Here is a 16,919-nt window from a genome sequence, read left to right as displayed (position 1 = left end):
GGTGCCAAGGCCCTTGAGAGAATGAGCGTTTGTGTGTTTTAGTGATCAATACAAATAAGAATTCCTTTGAAGGAACGGGCTGTGCATTCTGGCGTTTTTTTGATGCCTTGCAGAAGCACACCATCAAAGGCACCTTGGCGTAGTAATAAGCAAAATGTCACTCTCGTCATTATCATAAAATGGCAAACCCGTAATTGTGCCGCATGAAATTATGTCTCAGGAAAAGAAAAAAAAAGTGTTGTGGCTCAGTTTTCACAAGGTTGACACAAGCTGAACAATAATCTCCATTTTGTGGCCCAGGCCTCTGCTTGTGGAGGCTGGGGAGGGTTTAGTGTTTGGGTGGAAGGCGACACACGTGTTGATTTCCAGCTCTGCTTTGCTTCCCAGACTCTCATTCCAGCTGGTCAGCTGCAGTTGGGTGGGCTCTCCCCCTTATAGGATCTCGTTTCCACAGCAGCAGGGGGTGCAAGACCCGAAGCAGAGAGAGACGGTGGGGGGGGGGGGGGGGGGGGGGGGGGGGGGGGGGGGGGGGGGGGGGGGGGGGGGGGGGGGGGGGGAGGGGGGGGGGAGGGAGGGAGGATCAACATTTGGAGAAATCCAAGAGTCTTGTAGCTGCAACGTGTTGTTGCTTAAGATAAACAAGTTAAGCAACAAGTTGCCTTTAGATTCAAGAATATAACAGACCACCACCATTCTGCTGATAGGAGTTCAGCTCAAAAAGCACATTTTGAAATTTGTATTCAAGCCCTCAACAATCTGAGAGAGAACCTGAAGTCAAGCATTTACCCCATCTAGCCAGCAGACAAAGGTTGTGAAAGTGCTCTGGAATAAGAGGCCCCCGAGATGAACGCCCGTAAGACAGACTGTGCTGGATGTATTTTGAGCCGCTCCGTCCAAATGCAGCCCTGTGAAAGCATAACACAGGGTCTCTGGAATGCTCCGAGAGAGCTTCATCGCAGAGAGAGCCGAGAGAGGCTATAAACAGGAGAGCAGACGTGCTCTACCCATATTTGTATGTGTTTGGGTGGATCAGCAAGAGCTGAGGGCCTTATATAGGGTTGTTGTGGAAAAACAGCTTGGTGGAAGAGCTTGCAGACCTGTCAGAGGTTGGGAAGCGATTGTTGAACGCCATCCAGAGACAATTGTAAGACATGGAATAATGTCGGAGTTCGAACCTGAGGAGCTTGTTTCTGACAGGTTGTGTCAGTTACAAATAGCTGTATGGTAGGTGATGATAACGATATCAGCAGCGATACCTTATCTCTTTCCTCACCTGCCCTTCGTGCCCGCTCCGCCTCCTCCCCTGCCGCTTCCATGCCCTCTATTACCGTTAGTCACATATTCTATTTTCTGTTTTCACTCAAGTCTTGCTTGACTCCTGTGTGTGTGTGTGTGTTTCCTTTTGCTTGAACAGAACAAAATGACACCGAGCACTGAAATGAAAAGCTGCAAAGTTCCGCTGCTTTCCAAAGGGGAGCACGGAACAAAGGTACTCTTTGATCCAGCAGAGTGACTTTGCTCTCTGCACTAATTCTGTCTCTGGACCAGTCTGGAGACCCCCCCCCCCCCCCCCCCCCCCCCCCCCACCACCACCGGTGTGGTTCTCCCAGGCCTGACAAGCCATCTACAACCCAGTCCCTGGCCCACGGGCTCGCCGGGGGGTCCCCATAGCAACGGCGACCTGGCTCTAGTTACCGTCACATCGGAGTACGACCGAAACTTTTCACGGGAGTGATTGAGAGTCACACTGTGACCGAACCCCGGGTCTTTTTAAATCACATACTCCAGCTTATAGCTCGAGCTGGCTCACGAGCTGCTCTCTCCCAGCGGGGGGAAGGGTGTGGATGAATCAAAATTATTAAATGTGACTTATTTCTCTGGCTTTATAGACTCACCCAACATAACGAAAACAACAATCATCAGTGTGTAGCTCCAAGATAATACAAACACTCACCACCCACCATCATTTGTGCGCTTTGTCTCGTGGCTTTCATTTAAATACATCGTCCCCAGAAAGAGTAATCTAACTCCATTCAGAAGCGAAAATGGGATCAAATTATTATTATTTTCTGGCGGACGGTTGTGCGGTTCCAGTATCCAACAGTCTGAAAGAAGTATTGATTTTTTCTTGTGAAACACATGAACCTCAATTTTAGTCTCTACAACCAAGTGCTGTAGCATGTAAGTGCCATTGCATGGGGAAATTGGAGAGAACCTCAATGTTTTCTCCACAGACACAACTAAAGAACAAAGGTGTCACCTGTTCGGGTGAAGCAGAGGGGAGGATTTGTAATTACACAGTGATTCTACGTATAGAGCCGAGCCCCTGGGAGGGAAGCGTAGTGCTCCGCTGCCAGTGATATCACTCACATCTACTTATCTCCAGCACCGCCAGCTAAGACTTGATCATTAGTGAATGTGTCGCTATCGTTGGCCCGTCCTGATAGCGCTACTCTAATGCCGGTCCTTTGTTGGCATTCCCCTCAGGGCAACTCCCTTTCCTGCCTCCCTTTCCTGCCTCCCGTCTCTCTGCTAGAGCACGTAGAGCAAGGAAAAACTAAAGACATGGCTTGCATTAGAAAATTGTCAGGGGTGGCTGCTCGAATGGGAGGTTGGCTCTTTCACAAGGCACGCATTCATGTGATCATTTCAGACAAATAGAAGGAGATTCAGCTGATCGCTTGTCATAACAATGTAATTTCAGAGGCTGTCTAGAAGTCAGTGTTATTTTTCCCAACATTGCGGGATCTCTGCGAGATCCGCCGGATCAGGAAGTGAAGTCCTCCAAAGCTGTTCTGCTCAACATGTTCCAGCCTGACCGTGATGGGCTTCGCCATCTGACATTTGAAGATAACCACAGAGTAAGTGGTTGGCCGGAGTGTGCGTTCGTTATTTTTTTATTTTTCCAAACGGGAAGCACTCAGCCTCACTCATGACGGATGCCGAATGGCTCGTCCTGTGCAAAGAGGGAGATAATAGAAGCCGAGAAGTCAGGCACTCAAGGCCTGCTGATAGATCACAGCAGAGTGGACAAAGAGTAGCTTGTATTTATTTTGATCGCCTCCCATGATATCTGATTTCTGATTTCATGTTACAATCCGACGTCTTTCTGTTGACCCCGCCCAGAAATGAAATGTTACCCAATGTCGGGCGTTTTTTGGCGCCTCTGTAACTGCATCCAGCTCTCCGGAGTGAGGTGGCAGAGGTGGCTATTATAGAGGGAGGCGACTTTGACATCCGTCATCCAGTAGTTGCACTGACCATCACCCATGAAACAGCAGTGACATCAAGGTCAGTCTGTAAGCCATCCGGTAAAACGAACCCAGGCTGCATGCACAAAATGTCAATAAAAGCAGAGGACAGCTGTGTGGTGCACAGACACCCTGCAGTGGGGCCTACCCTTCTGGGTTTTGGCCACTAAATGTCCATTATTATCTCAGCATCTTCCCCTCCAGCCAGTGTCCTGAGCGCTGAGATCATTTGGCTTCCACTTCCCCGGGCAATGCAGTTGAATATGAGTTATCCATTATTTTCTTGCCTGTCAAAAGAGATGAGAAACAACTGACAAGCATGTGGCCTTGCTGGCTGTTGATCCGTGCTGGAAATGTCATCTGGGATACGAGCAGGATTTTATTATGTATCTTGGCGAATGCATCCCGTGTGATCAACTTTTTGGATCAGACTGTGAAGCAAGAGCAAGTGGCTGCTCTGCAGTCTGCTCTGCTGGAGAGGCTGGTTTATCTGTCTATTCTACAATGGAGTTTGATTAGTAGGGCTCCAATGACCCGACTTTTTCAGTCCAGATACCGATAGCCATGCCTGGGCTATCGGACGATACCGAGTACTGATCCGATACCACTGTTAAGTGGGATCATTCTCTAAAGAGTAAGGCAACATCAGGCGTGGCTTAAACATTGCTTCCTTAAATTTGTCAAATAAAATGGAACAAACTGTTTTTTGAAATAATAAGTCATGCAACAGGAATTACATTTCCAGTATATAATAGTAGATAATAGATCTGATATTGGTATTGGCACATCCTTATCGACTAGTTGATGTAATTAACGGATTTGTTAAACTGAGTTTTCCCCACAAAGAATCACACATAAGCTCCACTTTAAATCTTGTGTTTACTAGCAAAGTGCTCATAAGATTCTCAGGAATAAATCATTCACTATGTTAAAAAGCCCATTTAGGATTGAAAAAAAAAAAAGAAGAGACAAACAGTCCGAATTAAAATGTCACAGTTTTCAAATTACATTTCAGAAGACTGTTTTCCCAATGGTTTGGAGCTTTTATGTACCGGTGAATCTCACAGTCTCTGCCCGTTCTTCCGCCTCGCAACCCAAAGGAAAGGGCATGCTGAAGCAAGAATGGCAAATATACGGTTGCTGGTCCATCCGCAGCTTTGCTCTCCATCCTCCAGAGACACTTAGAGTGAAAGACTTGAGAGGAGCCGAGCACTTTTTTTTCCTTAACAGTTGTCGGCCGGATACTGGCAACTGGCGCGTGGAGATTTCCCCGGCGACATCCATTCAGTTTGAGAAGAGAGCATTTATACCACACGTACGCCACTCCAAACTTCAAACAAAAAAGGCTCTGGTGTTTTACAATTACTTCCAGCGTAGTCACTGTGAGATCGTTTTCCCTGCTGTACCGTGTGATGGAGGCATAGCAGCCCAAATTAAAAACCTACATGGCAAAAAACCAGATACACGAATGGGATGAAGTAACTGATTGGTTCTTAAATACTTCTTTGGGCAAGAGTTTGTGATTTCCTTGATGGCAAAAAAAAGAGTTTTCCTTGTGAAATCGCGTCAGAAGCTCTCCTGAGTTTTCACAAAAATCCTCTTTCTTGGAAGGCAACTGAACAAAAGCAACAGTTCAAAAGCAGACAGCTCGTATCATCTGGGATTTAAAGGTGTGATGTCGTCGAGCCAAAGTATTCAAACAGTCATCCTTCCCGACTGCCTTTTGATGGGCTCTCTCTCAGCAGGGTGTCGCCGTGTCAGGAAGACACCTGCCCTAAGAGCCACGGCGATCTGTAATAATCAAGATCAAAGCTCGGGATCTGTCAGCTGGGAGCTCGGCAGTGTCCTAGCTCTAGGAGGCTTTGTTGTTCTGAGCGCGCTCTTCTACCTTTTGGCGAGCCCCGCAGGCAGTTACACAGGAGGTGGCTGGTAGGACGGTGCAGGGTGGAGACTCCAGCAGGAAACCAGGCCCGGGGCTTGTGACAGGGGCGTCTGCAAGACTTATTGATCTGTGAAAAGAGATATACATCCTCTCCGCAGCTACCGACTGACCACTACTTGGCACTTGATGATGAATGGCTTTCGGCTGCCTTCGCTGCGTGCTCTGGATGTGTTTCTCCTAACCCTCTTTCTTTTTTTTTAAATCTTCATTCTTCACATGCAGCACTTTGATCTTCTCTCTCATTTTGTCTTCTGCCTTAAACCCCCCCCGATGATCGATCCCACGTATCGCGTCGGGCAATTAAGGACCCCCCCCCCCCCCTCCCCCTTCCTCACACTCCAGCTAAACATACCATCCTCAAACATCCTCCTCCATCTCACCGCTTCGTGGTAATTACTCCGCTGTTAGACCTTGAGCTTGAGAAGTAACACCTAACCAAGGGCAACGTGTCGCGTGCAGAGCAGGACTGTGATTCATTGGCATGTATACGGCTGGCTATATATCTTCAGGGAGCAGTAATGGGTGCGGGTGGTGGGGTGAACATGGGGGGGGGGGGGCGGAAATGGGCTGTTGTCGCTTGAGTGGCTGCTAATGTGGTTTGGCCAGCTGATAATATGAAACAATTGGAAGGACGATCTGTTATTATTATGTTCCCGGGGCCTAAACAGTACACACAAAGTGCTGCGCATGATCCATATTAATACGTACAGGGGTGCAGCAAGGTGACGCCTTCAAATTGCTTGTTTTGTCCAACCAGCACTCCACTACATTCGGGTATTCAAATTACTTTATATTAAACAGTTACATTTGAATTGTCTGCCGATTGAATAATTGAATATTTGGTTAATGGTTTCAGCAATAGTTTATCCTTTATATTACTTTATCGAAATGTTCTGAATATCTCACACCCGGGATCACATGTTGGCCGCTCCACCTTTGAAGCATAGAGAGAAGAAGCACTCCACCCTCTCTCTCTCTCTCTCTCTCCCTCCCTCTCCACTATCCCACTGCTTTCTGCTGTGGCACGTCAACTGTGATCCAGACCTAATCTACCAGCCCAATAGTGAGGTCCCTGCAGGGAACCAGGGGGGCCCCCAGGCCCAGCACCACTGCCTCATCCCGTCTTCAGGACAGGCTGCAGGCGGGGGCCAGCCTAGTGCAGAGCTACGAGGGGATGCTGAACCCCGAGGCCTTCTTCTGGTCACCAGGTGGGCACCGCGGTAATTTTCGTGGGTGTGTTAAAATAAGTGAAGACGGCCATTTGTTCCCTGCGGGGAGCCTCCAGCCTCCTCGGAGGCAACAAGCATGCGTGACCGCGCTCGCACTCAGAGGTGACGGTGAGCAAACAGCCCGGGAGGTTCGATTCACTGGCTCTGCTGTTTGTGCCGTTTCCTGTTTTCCACGACGGGCTGCATTTAGTTGTGGAAGCTGCTCACATACATTTTCACGTATAAATATTTGCTGAAATAACATTTTATATTTTTGTCTCCCCCCCCCCCCCCCCCCCCCCCCCCCTTGTTGCAAATTTCCGTCGTAGCTCTGTCACGTAGCCAGATTAGAGCAAACAATCATTCGCGCAGTTATGCAAACACAAGCACATGGTGCAGAGGCAGCCAAAGATGCTCCCCATCAGTGTGTTTGTTCTCGGCTGAGCTAAAAAGCAGGAAGACAAAGAAGTGTTTGCAAGTCATTTGTGTGCTTTTTCTTTTTGGGGGGCTTGTGTTTTGTCACACAATGCATCCGCCTGACTAGTTTGAGGGCTTCACAGTCTGCTTGAGCAGCATTGTGTGAATCTTTAGGAGTCTGGTATTTGGCTTATTATTCTGGCTTGTGTATAATTCAGCATTAAACGTTAAAGCTCCGTCAGACAGACGGCCGGCCTCATGGTGAGTTATTTACTCTGGCAAGTACACTCAGAAAGTCTTGCAATCGTGGCAAAGTGACTGCCGGGGGACCGAGCCCCTTGTTTGTTCCATTCGAGAGGAAGTCAAATACAGCTTCAACAAACTTCAACACTTCAGTGAAGGAGACAAACGGCACGTTTCAGCTGAAGCCAGATGCTGATTAATCATCAGATTAGAAATTACCCAATTTTAAAAGGTTTTTTTTCCGTCTGAAAAATAGCCATGAAATGAGGCATTTGAGATAGCGGCTCATCTTTAGCCTTCCCTTCCCTCATTTCAAACACTTCTCCCTGCACCAGCACACTGAGTAAAGAATACATTAGAGTGTAATGAAATAAGGGCTTTTAAAGAAAGATCTGAATTGAGTGTCAGTCACGGGTAGACGATCACATTACCAGTTGTCCGTTGCAATGACTTTCCTTCCCATTAAGGGGTATTATGATCTTATCCCAAATATAATTATAGGGGAAATGGACTCGTGTCTGTGCTGCTGAAATGTTCTGGAATATACAGCGAATTCCACTTTGCTGTTCTTTCGCTCATTGTCGACGCCCTGTGTGTTTTTTCTTTTGAGGCTTCATTAGATCAGAAAATCTTCTTTTGGTAGCTCGCTTTCCTGCCCTACGTTTCCTGTGCATTTACACGAAATGAAAGACATTGCCACCTACTCTTGCTCCATTTGTCAGTACGAATACTTGAAAGCCCAGCTCGTCTTTATATAGAGGTAAAAAGAGATTCAGACATGGAAGTCAGAGGGTAAGGATGGCTTTTAATCAGCCTCTCGCTCCTCTGTGCCCCAAACCTCAGCTCTGTTACCTCCTCTCTGTTCCCCTCCCTTTCAGGGGCTGCTGAAGGTTGATGGGAGCTGAGGCTGGGGGAGGGTTGTGGAAAGGAAAGGGGCTCTGGAGGCCGCCTGTGGAATCTTTGCATACCACCAGAGAAAGTGGGAGTTTTCTTTTTTTTTCACCTCCGCAGGCTCCACGCCCCCCCCCGCTCTCATCCCAATGCCTCCCAGCCAGCATCATAAACTGTGCAGCAGCAGCAGCAGCAGCAGCTGGTGACAGAGAAGAAGACGGAGAGAGGAGCGACACCCTGCTATCTCACTTACCATCTTCTTTAAATAAAGGCCTGTAAGCAGAGTGTTGGGGGGGGGGGGCAGATTACGCTGAAGAGCGGAAGATGTGGCACCCGTCCCGACAACCAATCACCAGATGCAGCAGATCTAAATCAAGCGCCCCCCCCTGCTATAAATACAATGGAAAACAGGCAGACACAGGGAATAATAAGCGGCAGCATATGCTGTGGTCAACCTCTGTGGGTGCTATTTCTCCATGCTTTGCATTTCTCCTCTGAATTCATCCATGAAGGCGCTCAGTTTAGCACGCACCACAGCAGAAGAAGCCCAGGCAGCAGGACATGCCAGTCAGACCGGTGGCCTCTATTTTCATGTTTTCTCTGCTGAGGGAAAAAAAAAACAAGTTGCATCCAATGAAAATGAAGTTCAGCGATAAAACGCCGCATTCACCTTTACGGTCCAGCAACTGCTCGATATTAGAAGAGACTCGCTATTCTGTAATTGAATGTTGAACAAGGGGCCAGTTGGGTTAAAAGCTGCTGTGGTCTTTTATTTATTTTTTTCTCCCTCCCCCCGGCCCCTCCTATCGGGTATCATGATCTCTGGATGGGTGGAGGAGTGTTCACTTTGTTGGCCCACAAGGATCAATTAAGCCATCAGGAGGGAGAGACAGTAATAAGACATGTAATGGAAGGCTTGGGTTCCTTGGGGAGCGGCGTTAAATTCATCACCGCCTCGCTTTCACACATTTATCACTGGCACATTACAACTTGTAATCAGTCACAGATGTCAGGGGTGGTGCCCAGTTGACACTGGTATCAGTAACTGCTTAATGCTTTAATGTACGTCCCATGCAGGGCGCTATGTGAGCATCTCACGTGGACAGATGGATTTGATTCAATAAACAATTTTTTACACACAATTAATTTATATTAGATGGAAGATTTTCATTGCGAAATGGGTAAAAGTTTCCTTACAACGTGATGCGGGTGCATACAATAATAGAGTGGTAACACCTTCTCACCTTCTCAACACGCCAAGTGTGATCCTGGGGTACGAATGCTTCACCTTCATAATTGTAACACGTACTCCACATGTCTGTCTGCCGCCACAGTTTGGGAAATCAATTTACAGCTCTCTCTCCAGATTTGGTTTTCACACTTCCTTCCACCGCAAGTTGGTTTCAGTCTAACACTGCCGGTGCCAAAAATGCAAAACAAAAAACAAACGCTTTTTGTCAGAATACACAAAATGATTGTTTGAATTCCTTCCGACCAATCACAATACAGCCCAACTCCCACGCTGGGGAGATAATGTGCGAGTTTACGTGTTGTGACGCCAAGATGAAGTGAACGTCCAGCGGTTCAGTGTTTGCTGACCAGAATACTGCTGCACTGCACCTTGTAATTTCTGCGTTTTGGAATGAAATGGTTTGCTCACACAGCCAACCCGCAAATTTAACTCATTGTGGTCTGGAGAAGAATTCCACCACAACTCTACAGCAAGTGACTGACAGTGCTCTCCTTCACTCATACATTATTACAAACCATTCCTGCACCTGACTGGAGGAACACGCCGCTCACTTGGCTGTCGCCAGCTTTCCTTGTGCCTTCCTTCGGAATAGGTAGAAAGAGTTATTGCTAACATCGTGACAAATCATCCAGGAAAACTGGTCAGAAATGAGCCACGCAGTGACAGAATCACACTTCATTTTACATCCACAACACCTGGTGGAAGCAGTAATTCACCAGGTTTCGGGGTTTGGACTCACGTCATCATCAGAATTGCTCCCCGTAGTTCAGTGATTGGTTTGCCAGCTGTCAGCCTCAGTCCATTCCCAGTGGATGTTTTCTGAGTTTACAAGCCGTATGGTGGAGTAGAGACGAGGATTGTGGGGGTTATTAGCCTTGCAGGCAAACTTTTACCTCCTAAGATTTTTTTTTAATGATGACCTCATGGTGCACACGGAGGCGTAAATAAAAACTCCACTCTTCTTCATCTGGCCCTTTTTTATCAAGTGAAGGAAAGCTGTCTCTCACACACTAGAAGCTTGTTTATGTTTTTGATCGAGTATGCACATTATCTGTAGCTTTATTGTATAATTTTAGAAGAAGAAGGACTTCTCAAATAAGCTGCACTGTTTTTCAAAGAGGCTCCTGTAAACCCTCCTGAGGGAGTCTCTATACATTGCGGTCTAATTGCTCTGCTGCCTTTCTGTGCTCCGATTCTTTACGAGTTGGTATGCATGTGTATTCTACGCAGCAATAACCCTCTGCAATCGGATCCCTCATATGAAACAGGGATAACGGAGGCGCTGTGAGAGTCTTGCGGAGCGCTGCCTGTCTCGTTGGCCATGCCATATGGTGTTGGTGAAGGAGCCAGCGCCTGGGGAGGATGCAGCCGTATGGTGGCAGGAAATACACAGACACAGCAGTGTGGCAAAACAAGGGGGAAGAGGAATGCGAGTCTCCTTGCTTGCAATGCAAAAAAACAACAGACCTAGCATTAGCTCATGCGGTGTGACAGAGACGAATAAGTGAGAGGGAGGAGAATGGAAAGGGTCAAAACTGACCTTCAGACTAAATCACAAGGTGCAAAGCAATTCATTTGTTCCCGGCGCGGCCATAAAGACTAATGTCTTTTAATACATCACTCTGGATCTCTTCCCTCTCCTGTCCCATTAAACATGGTAACAAAAGAGCTGTGATAAAAATCAGTTTCCCCCCAAAACGCCACAAGCTTCGTGGCATTGCCACGATGTCGTCAATGAGCGTGCGAGTCATTACTGTTCTTCTCCCCGTTACACACTTGAAGAAGAATGATCGTGGAGCATTCAGAGGATTGAAGAGGGACTAAAAGCCCGACCCGCAAACCAGCCCGAGGAATCTGTTAGCGCCGGTGAACGGGCGGGTGAGTAGGTGGCTCCCCTGTGTTCCGTGTATGACCTTTTCACAGCGACTCAGAGGATTTAGGTGCCATCTGTGCCCTCCGGGTACCAGTAATCCCATTGCTGCTACACTCAGCGGTAATGGCTACCTTTGCAACATATCGCGCACACACTGGCATGCACAGGAACACACTCCCTTCTTTGTTGCTGTTTCCTGTGGAATACCTCTCGTATATATATATCTCCCTTTGCAGTTTTTTTTTTCTTCTTCTTCTTGCATTAGTGTCACTGTGTTATAGTGGGATTTATAGCTAATGCTTACCTTCTGTTTTTCTGTGGACATTTTGTCAAAACAGAACAGTTGTTTTTTTTATAAGGGGGATTTGTAAGAAGTAATATTCTGTATGTCACTTTGTTATTCTGCAGTGTTTACTCTTCAAACACCTGATCCAGCACACAGAATGGATTGACATAGAGGCATGATTTAGAGATTTCAAATGCATCAAATAGGTTTTTCCTTCTTTTGACTTGAACTTGAATGGAGTACAGATGTGTTCAACGTAGCTGTTGTTGCTGCGGTATCAGTTCCTGTCCATCTCAAAATGCATTTACAGCCAGCGCAGATTCCCCTTCATTCTTCTGTATTTTCTCTTAACCCCCGTAGGCAGAATTTTTTGAAAGCACTCCCTCCTTCCTAAATGAAAGCGCGCTCCCTGGGTGTGTTTATCGACCCGCTCACGTTTGTGCTTATGTGCCTGCCATGCCTGGGCTCCAAAAGGAAATCTTTTGAGACCGAATACGTTGGTCCCTGCTGAGAGGAAGCCCATTTTAACTTTGGCTCCATGACAAAAACTGAACGTTGTGCAAAGGAATTCCGATCGCTGTTTGGGGGAAGAGGCCCCAAATACCCGAGCATTTATGATTTAATTCTCAGATGTGATCTGATACCTCTTGAGCTCACTCATACACACACACACACACACACCACCACCATTAAATCAGAGTTAATCCTGATGTTGGTGATCCATCCATGGCAGTCTCTGTCCCTGGCAACTTCATTTCCACTCTTGTCGTGACAATCCGGAGAGCGCTCTGTGTGTCAGGAAAGGATCGGCAATTTGTTGTGTTTGACAATTGCTTCAGCGCCGTGGTTTGCTGTCAAGTGCGTTGCAACGGCTGGCGGCTTTTCATGACAGTTCACCTCATTTTCCTCTGCTCTGCATCACCCTCTGTGGAACACCCAACTTTTATGCCCTGACTCTGTTTTCCCTCTTCTCCTGGTGAGTGAGATACAGTGCAGTGGATGATCAAAGTCTTGCTTCCTCATTGTGGTGGAGAATAAAACAGAAATAAGCTTCAGGATATGGCACAGATTTCTCTCTGGAGCGAGAACTGTGGACTGCCAGGGCTGCTCTTCGTATTATTCTCCTTTGTTTTTTTGTTTTTTTTTAATGGTAATTAGTTTTATTGCGAGTACCGTAAAACTTGTGCGGTTAACAGATCCTTCCTCAGCCATCAAGAGACCTCTCAGCGACACAGAGAAGCCTGAATTGCAGTATTCAAGTGTTTTTGCCTCTGTTTGATAATTCTCTCACAATTTTAAATCATTTCCAGACTTGGGAAGTGATGACATAAGGATTTGTATTTGGAGCTGCAGGTCAAATTGATAACGAGCTGGGTGGAAGAAAACACACACGATTGACACTCCAGCAGCGGGAGGAGAGTTAAGCCAAACTCTATTGGGTTTGTGCGCCGTGGCCGTATGCAATATTTTCCTCCTCGCCAGTGATTTATTATTGTGAGGCTTTCATGCAGGACAGGTTTTTTGGTGTTTTTCATTAAACTGGCTGAAGTGTGTAAGTGCTTCCCTGAGGAATGATTCATCACCCTTTTTTTCCGGGACGAGACCAAAGCTCGCCTCCCTAACTTATGAACCACTGGAGCAGCCGGAAGAGTTTTCTACCTGGTGCCCGCCTCACCCACCCACCACCACTGGCTTATGCTGTTCATTCATCTCAACATTGATTTTAATAGTTGTGGAGGTGGGGGTGTGGTTGCCACCTTTGAGGGATGGATGGTTTACGGGCTACAAAGTCTGATCTTGTTTATATATTATTATTTTTTCCAGCTTACAAGGACAAACACTATATTATAACGCCGCACAACAACACTCCCTCCTGGGTGATGAATTGTGGGTAATTGCCTTTGGGCACATTCAAGCCAAAAGCGACACTCACATTTACCGTTTTCTCCGGCACGGTGCGGATCTTTGCATGCTGGCAACAACACCGCATGTGCAAATAAAGAACCTAACGCAGAGCCCCACCACTGCTGTCAGCCTGTGATCATCAGATCAGTCGCTGAGTAAGGACATGGTGACCTTCAGGTTTGGGGGATGGGGCGTTTTTTTTTTTATTTCTGTAGGGACTGAACTCAGCCTCTCCTCCATCAATAGTTCCCATGTTCCCAGACACCAGCGATTGTGTCTTAATGAATTCACTGAATGCTAATCAGGCAGCCTAAGTCCAGGGGGTGGGGCAGGGTTTAACATGGACATGGTCCTCTATTAATATGCAGAGGAATTTTGTCCCCCCCTGCCGTCATCACATTCCTTCTGATTTAGGGGGAAATTAAATGTCTTGCCTTTAGGCTGTCTTTTCATCTAGTCTGTGTTGTGTTGCTGTCCTGCTTCATCTGCCTGTTAATGCGCTTGTTTGCCTCATTATGGAGTTGTGACAATTCTGTTTTGATTGCGCGTGTCTCCCGGGGGATACCCTGTGATTGTTTCGTCCGCGCTGGCTTCAAATCGCTCCAATTCAGTGTGCGTAGCTACACTTCGCCGCCGAGCCCCTGTTTGTATAAATATTTCAGCACCACTGGCCAGAGGTTATATCCTCTAGCATTAATCAAGACTCAACGGACTCCTAATCTTTTATCCGAGTCCTGTTAGCCCCACGGACAAACACTTTATGGCTCAATCCATCAGACTGACTAGCTCTGAAATGTCCAGCGGTACATTCACAACAGCCCTCGTCAGGCTACAGTAACGGCGCTATACAGTGATCAACATTCAAGAAGAAAAAAAAGATTCATCCATGAGAATAAAGAGTTTTGCACATGCAATGACCTGTGATCTCGGACTATTCAGTCGTAATTTGAGAGCAGGAACAAGTCCCTCTCAGAGCCACATGCACTCGAACTGATTCAGTCAGGAGACGTATTGTGGCCGGGCTCTCATGACGGTTGAATGGGAGCCTTTGTGGACACGTGACATTACACTGCAGGCGAACTTTTCTGCCTCATCACCGCGAGAGCTCTTTAATGACAAACTTCGCAGCCAAAGTTAATTTGGCTGCGAAGTTTCACAGTTTCGTCCCACAAAGTTGATCTCTAATCACCGCTATAGCGCAGCAGACCGACGTTTTATCTAATTTTAAGCTTCTGAAGAAGAGCCGTTCATGAATACTGATGGGAATTTGTAAAGCTCTATTTGCACGAAACTGATATAACCTGAGGTTGGGAAGTGATTTGTATAATTGAGGAGAGATCCTAGATGATTTTAATCCCGATGTGAGTCTGCCACGGTTGTAATTTAAGCAACAACAAAAAAAAAAATGAGCTGCCACATCGCGGTGAAGTCAGAGGTCCCCGGGTAATACGTCCTGATCGCACGCAACATTGATTTTGTTCTTGGCTTTATTAAAATGTGTCTTTTTATTTTAGAGGCAAAAATGTTGCACTTCAAAAAACACTCGAGGCAGTAGTGGAAACTGTGGAACTTGGTTTTTGGGAGGCAGTTTGAAGTGTAGCTTTGCATAGTGACGAACTACAAAAAAAAGGTTTCCCTTTACAGACTTGTATCCAACGTTTCATCGTTTGGTCCTCATGCTTTGAGGTATGGTGCTAATTGATGAATTACATGAACATACTGTGCTATTAGGCCTGTGTGAATTGAGCGTGAGACAATAAGAGTGGAAACGCACTCTAACCAGCCTGGCTGCAGGATGAAAACCACTGGTGCTTAAATAGCACTGTTCCTTTCTGCAGATATATTTTCTCTCTCTCTCTCTCTCTCTTTGAAACATCTCAGCAAGAGGCAGTTTTGCAAAGGACTCGGGGAACTATTGATTTTTATTCGTCCTTGCTCCCATGCTATAATCTCTGGATTCATGCCAGCCACTGACTCGCATGACATGAATCCCTGCAGCTTGATTGAAGCCATGTGTGTGTGTGTGTGTGCGAGGCTGCAGTGTAATATAGGTGTTAAGTCTGAGTTGTTTGAAGCCAGGGCACCACCCTGTTTTAGTTAAAAAAAAAAGGTTCTCATTTTATTACAAACACATCATGATGGATAACTGCCCCGTTGTTCATTCTGCATTACATCGTGGTTTTCCCACATTGTCCAAAGTGGACACAGGAGTGAATAATTATAATTATGGTTGTTTTTCTGTACTCTCTGTAATTACCCCTATAAACTGCTTCATTTTCTGCCCACTAACCCTTTTGGTTCACATTTGTCTGGCTTCATATACTGATCCAGCTGGTTTTATTTTTTCACCATCAATGTTTTTGACTTAGTTTGCCTCGGGGCTTAACTGACAAAAATACAAACTGTTAATCAAGATGATGATTTAAGGGGCGTGCCTGTCTAAACAAGAAGCAAGTCGTCACACTTAACCAGTGCCCTGACCAAGTGTAAAAATACTCGTCGGTTTGGAAAAAACCCTGAGGCGCATTTCGTCATGTTTCCCCAAACCAGGCATTTTTTACCACCATGGACAAACAAACAAATGACACTGTCATGTATCTTTTCCACACAATCGCCGAAATGACAGTTTTATTCTAGATGTTATTTCATTCCGCGTGGGTTCAAAGGACTCCCTAACAGCACTGTTAAGAAGACAAGGATTTGGCATCACAAACATTTATCTCAACATAACAGCATCCGCTTCTGTTCACCTCATTTCTTTTTACTGGCCTGTCAGAGATGGCACGGCGACATAAAAAGGGAAGACAATGGTGAATCTTCGTATGAAATGGAATTGGTAGCCTTTTCTTGACATCTGTTTAGTTTCAATCTGCCGAATCAGCGGGGCAGAAATAGCTTTTCATCCTCGAGCGGACAGAATAAACCAGATATTATGTGATTATGCAGGATCACAATACCAATTCAATATCATACAAAACATCAAGAGCACACGCAGCCCGGCACAACCTGATCTGTGCCTCTCCATTGTAATGCCCTATTGTATTGCTCACAGATTACTTGACATGTTACATAATGTGCTCTCATTTCCACTGTTCTCCTCTTCCTCGCGGGCTCTCAAATGTCACGATAACAGCATGTGATGAGAGCGGAGCCACTTCAGCTTCATCATGTAATATTTATCTTTCTACATATATACAAAAAGTAAGAAGAATTTTTTAAAACGGGAACCTTCGTGATTTTCAGCAGTTGCAGAAATGTCTGAAAATGTCCACCTAAAAGAATAGTTTGACATTTCTTGCAGCGGGTTCGATGAGAAGATTCACACTCTCGGGTCTCTAAATATAGAGCTACTGTACAGACATACAGTTAGCTTAGCTTAGCATAAAGAAGAAGAACAGCTAGCTGATTGTTTATGGGAACATCCTCCGACTACAATCCACGAGTCACACTTAGTTTTTTTGTATGGATTAAACAAAAGTTTCAAAAGTGCTGGTAGGCAGATTGTGTTATCTTTGGACAGAACTAGGCTCGATGTTTTTTTACTAATCTTTGTATTCATATTCATAGCTTCGTATTCACTGTGCAGAAATAAGACTGGTATTGATTTTCTCATCTAACTCACAGCAAGAAAGCAAATAGGCTCATTTCCCC

At 46.1% G+C, this 16,919-nt stretch overlaps 1 protein-coding gene across 1 annotated transcript in view; it reads left to right on the top strand.

Moving 5' to 3' along the window:
• The first annotated feature begins 1,146 nt into the window (after positions 1 to 1,146).
• LOC306701059 (LHFPL tetraspan subfamily member 6 protein-like) overlaps positions 1,147 to 16,919 on the top strand; it is a 28,702-nt gene continuing 12,929 nt past the window's right edge. The window contains exon 1 of the mRNA XM_079166291.1: positions 1,147 to 1,228. Coding sequence (XP_079022417.1) covers positions 1,222 to 1,228 — 7 coding nt within the window. The 5' untranslated portion in view covers positions 1,147 to 1,221. The remainder of the gene's footprint in view (positions 1,229 to 16,919) is intronic.

This window comes from Pholis gunnellus (genome assembly GCF_910591455.1).
Source record: "Pholis gunnellus genome assembly, chromosome: 9".
NCBI classification, from domain to species: Eukaryota; Metazoa; Chordata; class Actinopteri; order Perciformes; family Pholidae; genus Pholis; species Pholis gunnellus.
Note: the sequence above shows the minus strand (reverse complement) of the source record. Positions and strands in the feature narration are given on the sequence as shown.